We start from the raw sequence: 12,646 nt of genomic DNA, 5'->3' as shown, positions 1-12,646 counted from the left end.
TTTACAGTAGTGTGCTGCAATTCCCCTTTCCTTCCCATTGGGCTGTTGTCATACATTTTACTTGTACATATATCCTGTAGTTCATTATTTTTTAAAACATAACTTTATTAAGATAAAATTCTCAAAGCATATACTTCACCCATTTAAAGTTTAAAATTCAGTCATTTTTAGTATGTTCACACAGTTGTACCACAATCACTACAGTCAATTTTAGAACATGTTCATCACCCTATAAAGCAACCCTGTACCCATTAGCAATCACTTCCCATTCCCCCCAACCTTTTCCTCCAACCCCCCAGTTCCTGACTTTTACTAGTCTACTATCTGTCTCTATGGATTTGGCGATTCTGGACATTTCATATAAATGGAATCCTACAATGTGTAGTCTTTTGTGACTGGCTTTTTTTTTACCTAGCATGGTGTTTTCAGGTTAATTCATACTGTAGCATATATCAATACTTGATTATTTTTATTGACAAATAATATTCCATTGTATAGATATGGCACATTTCATTTGTCTATTCATCAAATGTCTATTCATTTGAGTTTCTACTTTTGATTATTATGAATATATTATGAATATTTATGTACAAGTTTTGTGTGCATATAAGTTTTCATTTATCTTGGATATAAACCTAGGGGTAGAATTGCTGGGTCATATGATAACTCTGTTTAAGGAACTGCCAGACTGTTTTCCAAAATTACTGTATGATTTTGCATTCCCACCAGTGAGTCTACGAGGTTCTGATGTCTCCACATCCTTGGCAAAACTTGTTATTATCTGACTTTTTGATTGTAGCCATCCTTGTGGGTGTGAAGTAATATCTAGTGTTTTTTATTTGCATTTCCCTGTTGATTAATGATGTCGAGCCTCTTTTCATGTGCTTATTGGCCATTTGCATATCTTCCTTGGAGAAATGTTTATTCATATCCTTTTCTAATTTTTAATTGGGTTCTTTATCTTATTATTGAGTTATAAGAGTTCTTTATATATTTCAGATATAAGGCCCTTATTGAATATATGGTTTGCAAATGTTCTCTATCATTCTTTAGGTTGTTTTTTTACTTTCTTGATGATATCCTTTGACATTACATGTTAACTTCCTGGCAGAAGGATGAATCTTTAACTCTTTATTTTCTCATAAACATGGACACTTCCTTACCTCTCATCACCCAGTAGGGTTACAACATAATCTTAGTAGATAAAAATTAATATGATTATCCATGCTACACAGAGCTGAGCTTGCATAACTTTTTACATGTTTTTTCCTCAGAATGAATAACTTTTTCTATTTGTATGTTTTACTGTATGCTTTCACTAACTCAGGCATAAATATTTCCATCAAGTATCTCAATATCCTCTCAGCAGACTTAAAATATGCTCTCAGTATATTTATTCACTATAGATAATCAGTTTCAACACCTTGAAGATGCCTCTCTCATTGGTTTCTGACCTGTTCCAATCTGGACTGGTTGCCCCTCTGTTTAGTCTACAGCTGTGGCCCCAGGTTTCTCTTCAGCATTTTTCTGTGTCTCCTGTGTCGAATCTCGTTTTTTTTGTGTCCCAGGTTGTCTTCTGATTTGGCTTACTCTCTCCTTTTTTGTAGAGCATATTCTCTAGAGCACATTCTGAAAAAGAATGAGACTGCATTTCTGAAATGTTTTATTATTCTCTCATAATTGATTGATAGCTGAAAATCAAATTCTATCCAGGAAATAATTTTCCTTCAGAATTGGGAGGTACTTCTCCACTGTCTTGTAGCTTATAATGTTCCTATTGACAAGGTGAAACCATTGAGATATCCTGACTTTGCCCCCTCCATTCTCTGGTAGCATGTAAGATCTTTAAAAGGTTTCAACCTTTTAAAAAAAGGTTTATTTAAAAAAATAAAAATTAAATAAAATCTCAAACCTTCAGAAAATTTGCAAATACATTACAAAAAACTTCTCTCTTTTTTTTAATTTTAAGAGTAACTTGCTGGGGCACCTGGGTGGCTCAGTCGGTTAAGCATCCGGCTTCGGCTCAGGTCATGATCTCGCGGTCTGTGGGTTCGAGCCCCGCGTCAGGCTCTGTGCTGACAGCTCAGAGCCTGGAGCCTGTTTCAGATTCTATGTCTCCCTCTTTCTCTCACCCTCCCCTGTTCATGCTCTCTCTCTCTCTCCGTCTCAAAAATAAATAAATGTTAAAAAAAAAAAAGAGTAACTTGCTGACATGATGTTCTATCACTGCCAAATACATTAGTATTTCTTATAAAGAAGGATATTCTTCTAGTCAACCACAATAAATCTTCAAAGTAAGGAAATTAACAGTGATAATACCTTTAATTCTCAGGCCCGATTCAAGTTTTGCTAATTGTGCTGATAATGTCCTTTCACAGGAAAAGGATTCAGTTGAGATGCAGAAAATTACCTTTAGTTTTTTGTCTATTTAGCTTCAGTCATGACCTTGACATTTGAAAATTACAGGTCTGTTATTATCTTTCAGTTTGGGTTTATCTGATGTTTCCTCATTATTAGATTCAGGTAATGTATCTTTGGTAGGAATATCACAGAAATGAGGCAGTGTTCTTATGACATCTTATCAGATGGCTCATGATTTTGATTTGTTCTATTATGATGATGATAACTTTGTGTACTTGATTGAAGGGTTTTTTTTTGCTTCTCCACTATAAAATTACTATTTTCCTTATGTAATTAAAAGTATTCTCTGGGGAGGTACTTTGAGACTATGTAAATATCCTATTATCAAATGTTCATTGTATTTAATCTCTGTGGATTCATGGTTTCATATTAAATTGGTTATAATCCTTTACTGTCAATATTACTATCAATATTTATTTTGAATCTCAAATTGTTTCAGATTTGACTAGCACAAGCCCCTTTTAATTGGTCTCTAAGTCCTTTGGAAATACACCCATCATTCTTTGAGCCCTTTATCACTTTTTGGCTCAAGAAAATGAACCAGGCTTTTTTTGTACTTTCTCTGCCTAGCCTTTGAGTTAGCCAGTTCCCCCCAGGAGCTCTGGTTCATTTTAATGGGCTATGACATTTAGAAATCAAGATCTGGGCACTGGGCAGTCTTTACTTTTGGGGCGTCACTGCTCTCAAGCCTTCTCATGAATAGGGAATAAGTATACATATATGATAAATGTATAAATATATACACATTTACCTCTATATTTATTTCTATATCCATCTGTACAATTGAAAACTATCAGTTCACAACAATACCTCCAATTTCAGTTTAACATCCCAAGGTTCATATTCATTTTCTCTACTTCAATATTAGTAACTCCCTTCTCTGACAATGAGAAATCTGGCTCTCAGTATCCTTAATATATTAGCATATTTGACCCATCTATGTGACCAGTCTCTGACTGCTGCCACTCTCTGTCCTATGATGTCATCCTCGTTGTTGCCTGTGTTCGAGCATTCTCTACTAAACCATCCTTCTCCATCTCACCTCTCTCAGGTTCTGATACTCTGTATTAAAATGCCCTCCTACACAGAGACTTTCCATAGGTTTTACTACACCAGGCTGCCTTCTCTCCCCTTGTGTGGATACCCTCTTGACCTTGTTCAGGTTCATATACTCTGTGCTGGGCAGCCCTCCATTATGGTACCTTCCTTCTCCTTCTGTGCTGTACCACCTCTCCATTCTTACTTTGTTCTGGCTTTGCTTCTCCCATACCAGGGATGCTCTCTTCTTCCTGTTTGGACCCTGAAAACTAATATTAAAACACAGTGTTCATATTAAAATAAAATTATTTCTTAATATACAGGGAAGGTTCTTCATTTTACTTTTGGATATACTTTTGCTAGTGTGTGTCATTAACCTTTTATTCTCTCTCTCTCTCTTTCTCTCTCTCTCTCTCTCTCTCTCTCTCCCCACGAACACACACACACACACGCACACACCTTTTTTTTCACTTGTTTAGCTGTCTTTTTGGAGCCGTTAAATATTTTAGGACTTTCAGAGACTTAAAATGAACAATCAGTTATGAATATAAACATAGAGAGCCTTTATGATCTTTTGCCAGATTCCACTGCCTTGGGTGATATTTTCAAATAAAAAATATCTTAACTTGAGAAACAGTTTTACTTATGAATGACATGTTTTACACAGAAAAATGCAATGCAGCATAGGAATAGGACACTCTATACTACTGATACTGGCCACTCTATACTGATAATTAGTATGTTTACTAGCTCCCTATGGCTTCTGAAACAAAATACTAGTCACTGTATGGCTTGAGACAAGATAAATATATTGCCTCACAGTTCTGGAGGCTGGAAGTCTGAAATCAAGATGTCAACAGGCTGGGCCATATTTCCTGTGAAACCTATAGGGGAATCCTTTCTTGCCTCTTCCTAGCTTTTGGTGGTTTGTTGGCAGTCTTTATTGCTCTTTGGCTTTCTGCTGCATAACTGCAGTCTCTCCCTTCCTTGTCACATGGCAGTCTCCCTGTGTGTCTTCACATGGCTGTCTTTTACATGTAACCCAGTCATATTGAATTAAGAGTCTACCCTACTACAGTATGATATCATCTTAACTCATTGCCTGTACAATGGCCTGTTTGCAAATAAGATCACATTTTGAAGTACTGAGTGTTAAGACTTTGACAAATATTTTTGGGGGGACACAATTCAACCCATCACGGTATATAAACTAAGGCTTCATTTCATTTTTTTTTTTTTTATAGGAAAAAATCCTCAGATTATACCTAAGAGCAGTCTTTTTGTTGTTAACTCATGTAATATATAGTATTATATAGTCATACAGCCTCATAATTTAGTGTCACTAGCTATAAGAATTAGTAACATACATGTTTTCGTTTTGTTTTATTTTGCATTAGACTGTTTCTGGTAATATTAAGAAGGGAATGTTAGTTTGGCCAACTAGCTCTCTCATAAATATCTTTCATTAGCTAGCCAGCATCTGTAATCAGTTTGACTCTCAGACTTTAGGAAAGTCATCTGGGGAAGATTTAAGGTAATTATGTAAGCTGAGAATCTGGACTCCTTTTTTCCTGTCCAGAAAAGAAAATCAATAGCTACTTCTAAGATTTTTAAGGATCGGTGTTACTTTCCATATCCTTTTTAGTTTTGGAGGGACTGGTCCTAGCTGTAAATATTTTCCTAATTAGCACATCAGTCCTTTGTGGAAGCCTTTAAAATACTTTTCAGATTTACTAATTCTTGTGGAACCCTAAGCAATATATTGACTTCATACATGATTCGTGAATTTCAGTATTCCTTATACTGTTTCTTAGTTGCTGTTTTTTTTTCTTAACCATCTGGAGATATACTTTAAATTAAGCTCTTTCCTCATTTGATATAAGCATGTATATCTTAATTAAACACAATATTTACTAAATTAGTTCAGACTTGTGCTGGTTAAATTGCATGATTTGCCAAAACTTGTGAATGAACTAAATCTTCCATTGGCTGAATTATATGATTATCTTAAACTTCTAAACGAACTAAATTTTCTCTGAAAATTTCCAGTGTGGAATTATTTGCCTAAGATGAGTTCTTATACTTTCTTCTTAAGAATATTGATTTTAGAAAATGGTGTTTTCTGGATCATCATATTCCCTGAGAATGAAACTTAAATTTCCTTATTTTGATTAACCTGAATGTCTTTTCTTTCTATGTAATATTTATAACCTTACTTTCAATGTATTGCATAAAGAATGCTCATATTTTCCATTTTAAACATCCAAAATACTTCCTCCAACATTTGAAAATTTTGATATTAAAGAAGTTTTTCTGGGGTGCCTGGCTGGCTCCATCAGAGCATGTGACTCTTGAACTCAGGGTTGTGAATTCAAACCCCACATTGGGCATAGAACTCACTTAATTTAAAAAGAGGACTATTTACACCCTTTTAAAAAACAAAAAAAGCAAGTTTTTCCAAGTTCTTATCCAAATATCTTTGCTTTATTTTGAATAACTTTTAATTTTTTTCCCACTGATGTTAGGCTGCCATATAGAATATCTAGTACAGTACATTGCTTTTTAAAAATTTATTCAACAAGTTATTTTACTAAGCATCGCAACAAGTTCTAGGGATCCAATAAGAAGTAAGTCTCTAATCCAAAGGAATTTATAATCGAGTGGAGATTGGGGTAAAAAAAACAATTACAGCATAGTATTATCAGAAACTCTAAGGGATATTATATTCTAACCTACTTGCAAGCTAACAAGTTAGCCTGCCAGTTTGGTAGATGCTGACAGAAGACACAAGACTCCTGGGTCAGAGAAACAGGACTTTAGTATTTAGAACAAGCAGTAGCTAGAGTATTAGCATTTTCTTAGATTGATTCCCCAAACTCCATTTCCCACTGGGTGAAGTGAAGAGAGCCAGGTGACCCCCCCGCACATGCAGTGTGTTATACAGGGGAGAATTTCAGAGATTAGGGAACCTGGATCTTTTATAACGAGCAGTAAGTATTTTGCCTACTGTTCTGGAGGAGATATCATCTTAATCTTCTGAGACTGTAAACAAACTCACCCTTTGCTTTAGAAGGAGACACTGTATCTTTCAAAACTACTCACTATACAAACATCTTTGAAAAGACTGTCCAGAACAAAGGCAGTCAGTGTCTTTGCTCAGAAGATAGGCAAAAATGCAAAAGGCCAGTAGAGAATTAGCTCCTAATTCCCCGTGAAGAGATTCTCTCTCTTGTCAGCTTTGAAGAAGGAAGTTGTAAAGAGACCCTGAATTAGTTGTCTATTGCTGCATAACAAATTACCATGACCATAGTGGCTTAAAACTGCACATATTTATTATCTCCAAGTTCCTGTGAATCAGAAGTCTATGTACATTCTAGCTTGATTCTCTGCTTAGGGTCTCTCAGCATGTAGTTAAGATGTCATCCAAGGTGGAATACTCACATGGAGTACTCAACTAGGGAAGGATCTATGTACCCACTCTTGTGGTGTTGGCAATATTTAGTTCTTGCAACTGTAGGATTCATGGCAGCTTACTTCTTAGAAGCCAGCAAAGTGTAGAGAGATTAGAGAGGGATACAGAGAAGGAACAAACAGGGAAGAAAGCATCAGTGATATGAAAGTGTAAGAGTATCTGTATGCTTGTAGTAAGAGCTCCTCTACAGCAGAATTTCTCAACCTAGGCATGATAGACATTTTGGGCTGGATAATTCTTTTCCTGTCCCATGTGTTCTAGGATGTTTAGCAGTAACCTTGGCTTCTACCCACTAAATGCTAATAGAATCTCTCTGGTTGTAACAACCAAAAATGCCTTCAAGCATTGCCAAAGTGAACATCCACGTAATGACCACTCAGGTAAAGAAATAGGTGTTTTGCTATTACTTTAAAAACTCCAGTTTTGCTTCTTTCGGTTCATTATTCTCTCCCTCCCTCCAAAAAGAAACTACTTTTTTGTAATGGTGTTCTTGTTTTTCTTTCTAATCTAGTTTTACCCATTATTTAAAAAAACTTCACATATAAGGAAACATTCATCTGCATTTTTTATATGTGGCTTTGTTTGGCCAACATTATGTTTGTGAGATTTAACTATGTTGTTGCATTTATCTATAGCTCATTTATTTCTATAGCTATGTAATCTTTCACTGTATGAATATACCATTATTTATTTCACTGTTGGAATTTTTAAATTTTTTTTATTAAAAAAAATTTTTTTAACATTTATTTATTTTTGAGAGACAGAGAGAGACAGAGCATGAGCAGGGGAGGGGCAGAGAGAGAGAGAAGGAGACACAGAATCTGAAGCAGGCTGTAGGCTCTGAGCAAGCTGTCAGCACAGAGCCTGATGCGGGGCTCGAACCCACAAACTGTGAGATCATGACCTGAGCCGAAGCCAGATGCTCAACCAACTGAGCCACCCTGGTGCCCCTTCACTGTTGGACTTTTGAGTTGTTGACAGTTTCTGGAAATTACAAATAATATTGCTAAACAATATTGTAAATATTTCCTTATATAATTGTGCACATATTTTTATTGGGCACATAGTTTGGAGTGGAATTTCTGAGTCATGAGGAATGCATATCTTCAACTTGAGTAGATAATGAAAATGTTTTTCAGAATGATCGTATCAATTTATACTCCTACTAGCAGTGTATGTGAATTCCCATTACTCCTCCCCCAAACCTAATATTATCAGTTTAAAAATTTTAGCCATAGTGATTGGTAGCTAGTGGTATTTCATTGTGTTCTTAATTTGCATTTTCTGTTAATGAGGTTGAACATCCTTTCATATGTATATTGACCATTTGAATATCTTCTTTTGTGAATGTCTCTTGCCGATTTTGGGTTATCTTTTTTTGGGATTTGTAGAGCTTTTATGATTCCTTGGTTGTTTTTGTGTGTTGCACAAATCTTTTCCCATTTCACTGACTTTTTTTACCCAGTGTTGTAGAGTAGATATTGTTGCTGTGCCACCCATATCCCCTTGGCATTCACTTTTGTACAAGGAAGTCTTCTTACTACAAACAACTGAAACTCACTGCCTGAGAACTTTCTTTAGCCACATGAGAAACTTGAGGGTAATCAGGGAGTGGTTGCCCAGCAATAGATCTTAACCAATACCAAACAGGAGTTGGTTAATAAATATGCCATTTTCCTTACTTCTGGAGATAGCTTCTGAAGCTTACTCTACACCATCTCTGAATGGTCTCCAGCAGGATTGAGCCACGGTGCCATGTAGCGATATCATGATCAGCAGTGTATCCTGTATTGCTGCTCTTCCCTACTCTCTTGCCTGTACTTCTTAGAATCACTGTTCAATTATTATTTTTTTTAACGTTTATTTATTTTGGAGACAGAGAGAGACAGAGCATGAATGGGGGAGGGTCAGAGAGAGGGAGACACAGAATCCGAAACAGGCTCCAGGCTCAGAGCTGTCAGCACAGAGCCCGACACGGGGCTTGAACTCACGGACCGCGAGATCATGACCCGAGCCTAAGTCGGCTGCTTAACTGACTGAGCCACCCAGGTGCCCCAAATATGCAGGAGTACTATTAACTATAGTCACCATGCTGTCCATTACATCCTCATGACTTGTTTAGTTTACAACTGGAGGTTTGTGCCTTTGACCTCCTTCTTCCATTTTGCCCACCCCCTGCCTCTGGCAGCCCCTCGTCTATTCTCTGTGTCTATGAGCTTGGTTTTTTCTTTGTTTTTAGATTCCACATATCAGTGAGATCTTTGTTGACTTTCTTTGCGTGACTTATTAGAAGTTCTTAATTTAAATGTAGATCCTAGTTTATGCCTTTTCCTTTATAGTGGTTGTTGTATCCTGCATAAGAAGTCTTTACCTACCCCAATGTCTTGACTGTACCCGTGGGATTTTAATTTATGGAGATGACTAAGTGATGACATAGGCTGATGTTATTAAAAGAAGATTTTTATTACTTATGATTTCTGAGAGAGAGGAGCTTGCAACATGGGGTCACATGGGGAAGTACCAGCGTTGGTCAGGAGCCAAAGGAATGAGGGGACAATATCACAAAAGCCTTTATTACTACAGGAGTGAGAAGTTGTTAGGTGGAAATGTCCCCTATTAGGTAGAAAGCAAAAACACAGATGTTGGAGTTTGTGTTGTAGGGTTTGTAATATGATTTCTGTGCACCCACAAAAACCAGACCATGGGAGAGATATAGGCAACTTTGGCCATTAGTTTGGCCCTGTGATTAATGTATGTCAAATCATCAATTATAAAATTTCTAAAAGTTGACAAACTTAAAAAAAAAAAAAAATGGTGCCTGGGTGGCTCAGTCATTTAAGCATCTGACTCTTCAGCTCAGGTCATGATCTCATGGTTTGTGAGACTGACCTCTGTGTCTAGCTTTGTGCTCACAGTGTAGAGCCTGCTTGCGATTCTCTCCCTTTCTGCTCCTCTCCCACATGCACACACTTTCTCTCCCTTGAAATAAAGAAACTTAAATAACTTAGTTAGAACACCCAAGGTAGTAAAGATATTCTTCTTTCATATATTCCAGATGTTTTATTGTTTCACTTTTTTGTATTTAGATCTGTAATCCATTTGGAATTGATATTTCTATGTGGTTTGAGGAAGGGGGCCGCATTTCCTTTTTTTTCATACAGATTCATAATCTTGTTGGTATCATTTATAGAAAAGACTATCATTTCCCCATTAGTCTATAGTCAGCCTTTGTCATAAGTCAAATGCTTGGGTTAAATCATATGTTTGGGTCTATTTCTAGACTCTGTCCCATTGGTCCTTCTCTCTGTCCTTGTGCTAATGCCACAGTTTTTTTTAATTGCTCTAACTTTATTATAATCTGATATTCATTAGAGTTAATCCTTCTACCTTGTTCTTCAAGGGCAAATTGGTATTTTTGGAAGATATTCTCCTTTGGTAATAGGGATGAAAGTTGTCTTCTGTTTGGTGACTATTACTTATTTTTAATCTTCTGAGCATGAGGTAACTTGTTTTGGGGCTAATAACATTTATTTTGGTATTTCTTCTTAATTGGCTCATATGGTCACTGAACAGTCCAGGTATTGTGCAATAAGGATATAGGTCAGAAGGCTACAAAAAGAAACAGTGCTATATCAAGTACATTATATCATAATGTGATATCCGGAAACCCCTTGTCTGTATTGGCAGATTTGTTCATTCAGAAAAAATTCTTCATTTCCCCAGGTTTAGTACCACTGTTTGGTTCTAGGGATAGTATAATTTGATTTATAAAAAGTTCATTTATAAAATTTTGAATGCTAATATTGCTTTACCTTGAAAAACTATAATTAATTTGGACAACTAGAATTACGGAAATTGTTTTACTTGCACAAACAGGAACCAGTGAGGGAAATTTGTCATTCTGTAGCTATCTGGGAGGTTTGGATGAAGCTTTTCAAATATCATCTTGCCACAAATACCCTTTGTGCCTTTTTCAGTTAATCGTAGTCTCTTGGTACCGTTCAGGATTGAACTGTTTCTCCTATCACTACTGTAGGTTAAGCTGGACCCAAAGGGCTGAAGTAGAAATGAAAGTTGGAACAATGAGATGAACTCTCCTCATTGTCAGACTTTCTGGAAACTAGTGCACTAGGCTTATGATGGGTCAGTAATTGTAACTATCGTCTATATTGTCTATGCTGAGTACGTTCATATATAAAAATGTATGAATATGATCAGTGTAGAATATTCAAGAGGAAAACCCATTCTTGTATTGTGTATTTATGGTGTCCACATTTATCTTAATAGGTTAATGCAGCTGAATCAAAGATAACAAATTTAATATACCTAAAACATACCTTGGAACTTGTGGATCCTTTAAAGGTAACTTTAGCTGTATATTGTACAAAACATGTCTAGCATCAGTTTTTAAAAAAACTTTTTGTCTCAAAATAATTTCAAATTTAGATAAAGTTGCAAGAATAGTATAATAAATTTCCGTATTCTCTCCTTACTCACACAACAGACACTACCAATTATTATACTTATCATTACTCTTACTGAACTATTTGAAAATTACAGTACCTAAATACTAAAGTGTATATCTCTGAGAACAAAGATGTTTTCTTAAATAAACATGGTGTAATTAAAAAAATTAGGATATTTAACATTGATCCAATACTATTATGTGTACAATATGTTCAAAATTTTCTAATTGTTTTAATAATATTTTTAATGGATTTCTTTTCTTGATACAGGGTCAACCCCAGGACCATGCATTGTATTTAATGTCATGTTTCTTTATACCTTTTTAAATTAAAAGTTTCTCATCCTTTCTTTGTCATGATATTAACATTCTAAAGAGTGGCAGTTGTTTATAGAATATTCCTCAATTTGTGTGTATGGTTATTTTCTCATGATTAAATTTAGCTTGTACATATTCAGCAGTAATACTCTATGGGAAAAGTTGTACCTTTCTTAGTACATCACATCAGGAGGCACGTGATACCATTCCACATTCTGGTGATATGAACTTTGATCAATTCACTGTGAAGTTATTAATCTATGGAGAGATACTTTGAGACTATATAAATATCCTGTTCACTTGATTTTAGTATTTATTTCTAACTCTTACTTGAAGTACCTCTGATGTGATTTTTTTATAAATACTATATTTTAAATACTAAAATGTGCAAAACTTGTTTTTAAACATATATTTATTTAAATAATCTCTACACCCAGTGTGGGGCTCAAATGCACAACCCTCAGTTCAGGAGTCTCATGCTTTACCAGCTGAGCCAGCCAGGCACCCCTGTGCAAAACATTTTTAAAAATTAAGGTGACAAAGAAGAACTGCTTTTTTAAAGAAAAAATAATGGACAATGTGGAAGAATTTTGTTATAGAGTTCATTCTAATAAATACTATATAATGAAAACAATTTGGCAAAAGGTTTAAAAAATGTTGCCATCTTTCTTAGAATGAAAGAAGTATAATAAATCATCCCCCACAATTGATAGATTTGACAAAACACAAATTTTAAGCTTTGACATGTCAAAGGCAAAGTAAAGGCCAAAGAAAATTAGGAAACAGTCTCTTTAACAAATGGTGCTGGGAGAGCTAGACAGCAACATGCAGAAGAATGAAACTAGACAACTTTCTTACACCATTCACAAAAATAAACTCAAAATGGATAAATGACCTGAATGTGAGACACGAAACCATCAAAACCCTAGAGG

The 12,646-nt window shown here is 35.5% G+C and overlaps 2 protein-coding genes across 2 annotated transcripts in view; one reads left to right on the top strand and one right to left on the bottom strand.

Moving 5' to 3' along the window:
* The window catches only part of MSH4 (mutS homolog 4), a 92,856-nt gene that overhangs the window by 46,746 nt on the left and 33,464 nt on the right, over positions 1-12,646 (top strand). The window contains exon 9 of the mRNA XM_060622241.3: positions 11,219-11,293. Coding sequence (XP_060478224.3) covers positions 11,219-11,293 — 75 coding nt within the window. The remainder of the gene's footprint in view (positions 1-11,218; positions 11,294-12,646) is intronic.
* Positions 3,565-12,646, bottom strand: part of ASB17 (ankyrin repeat and SOCS box containing 17) — a 68,381-nt gene continuing 59,299 nt past the window's right edge. The window contains exon 3 of the mRNA XM_060622243.3: positions 3,565-3,728. Coding sequence (XP_060478226.1) covers positions 3,615-3,728 — 114 coding nt within the window. The 3' untranslated portion in view covers positions 3,565-3,614. The remainder of the gene's footprint in view (positions 3,729-12,646) is intronic.

The sequence above is a fragment of the Panthera onca genome, chromosome C1 (genome assembly GCF_046562875.1).
Source record: "Panthera onca isolate mPanOnc1 chromosome C1, mPanOnc1 haplotype 2, whole genome shotgun sequence".
Classification (NCBI taxonomy): Eukaryota; Metazoa; Chordata; class Mammalia; order Carnivora; family Felidae; genus Panthera; species Panthera onca.
Note: the sequence above shows the minus strand (reverse complement) of the source record. Positions and strands in the feature narration are given on the sequence as shown.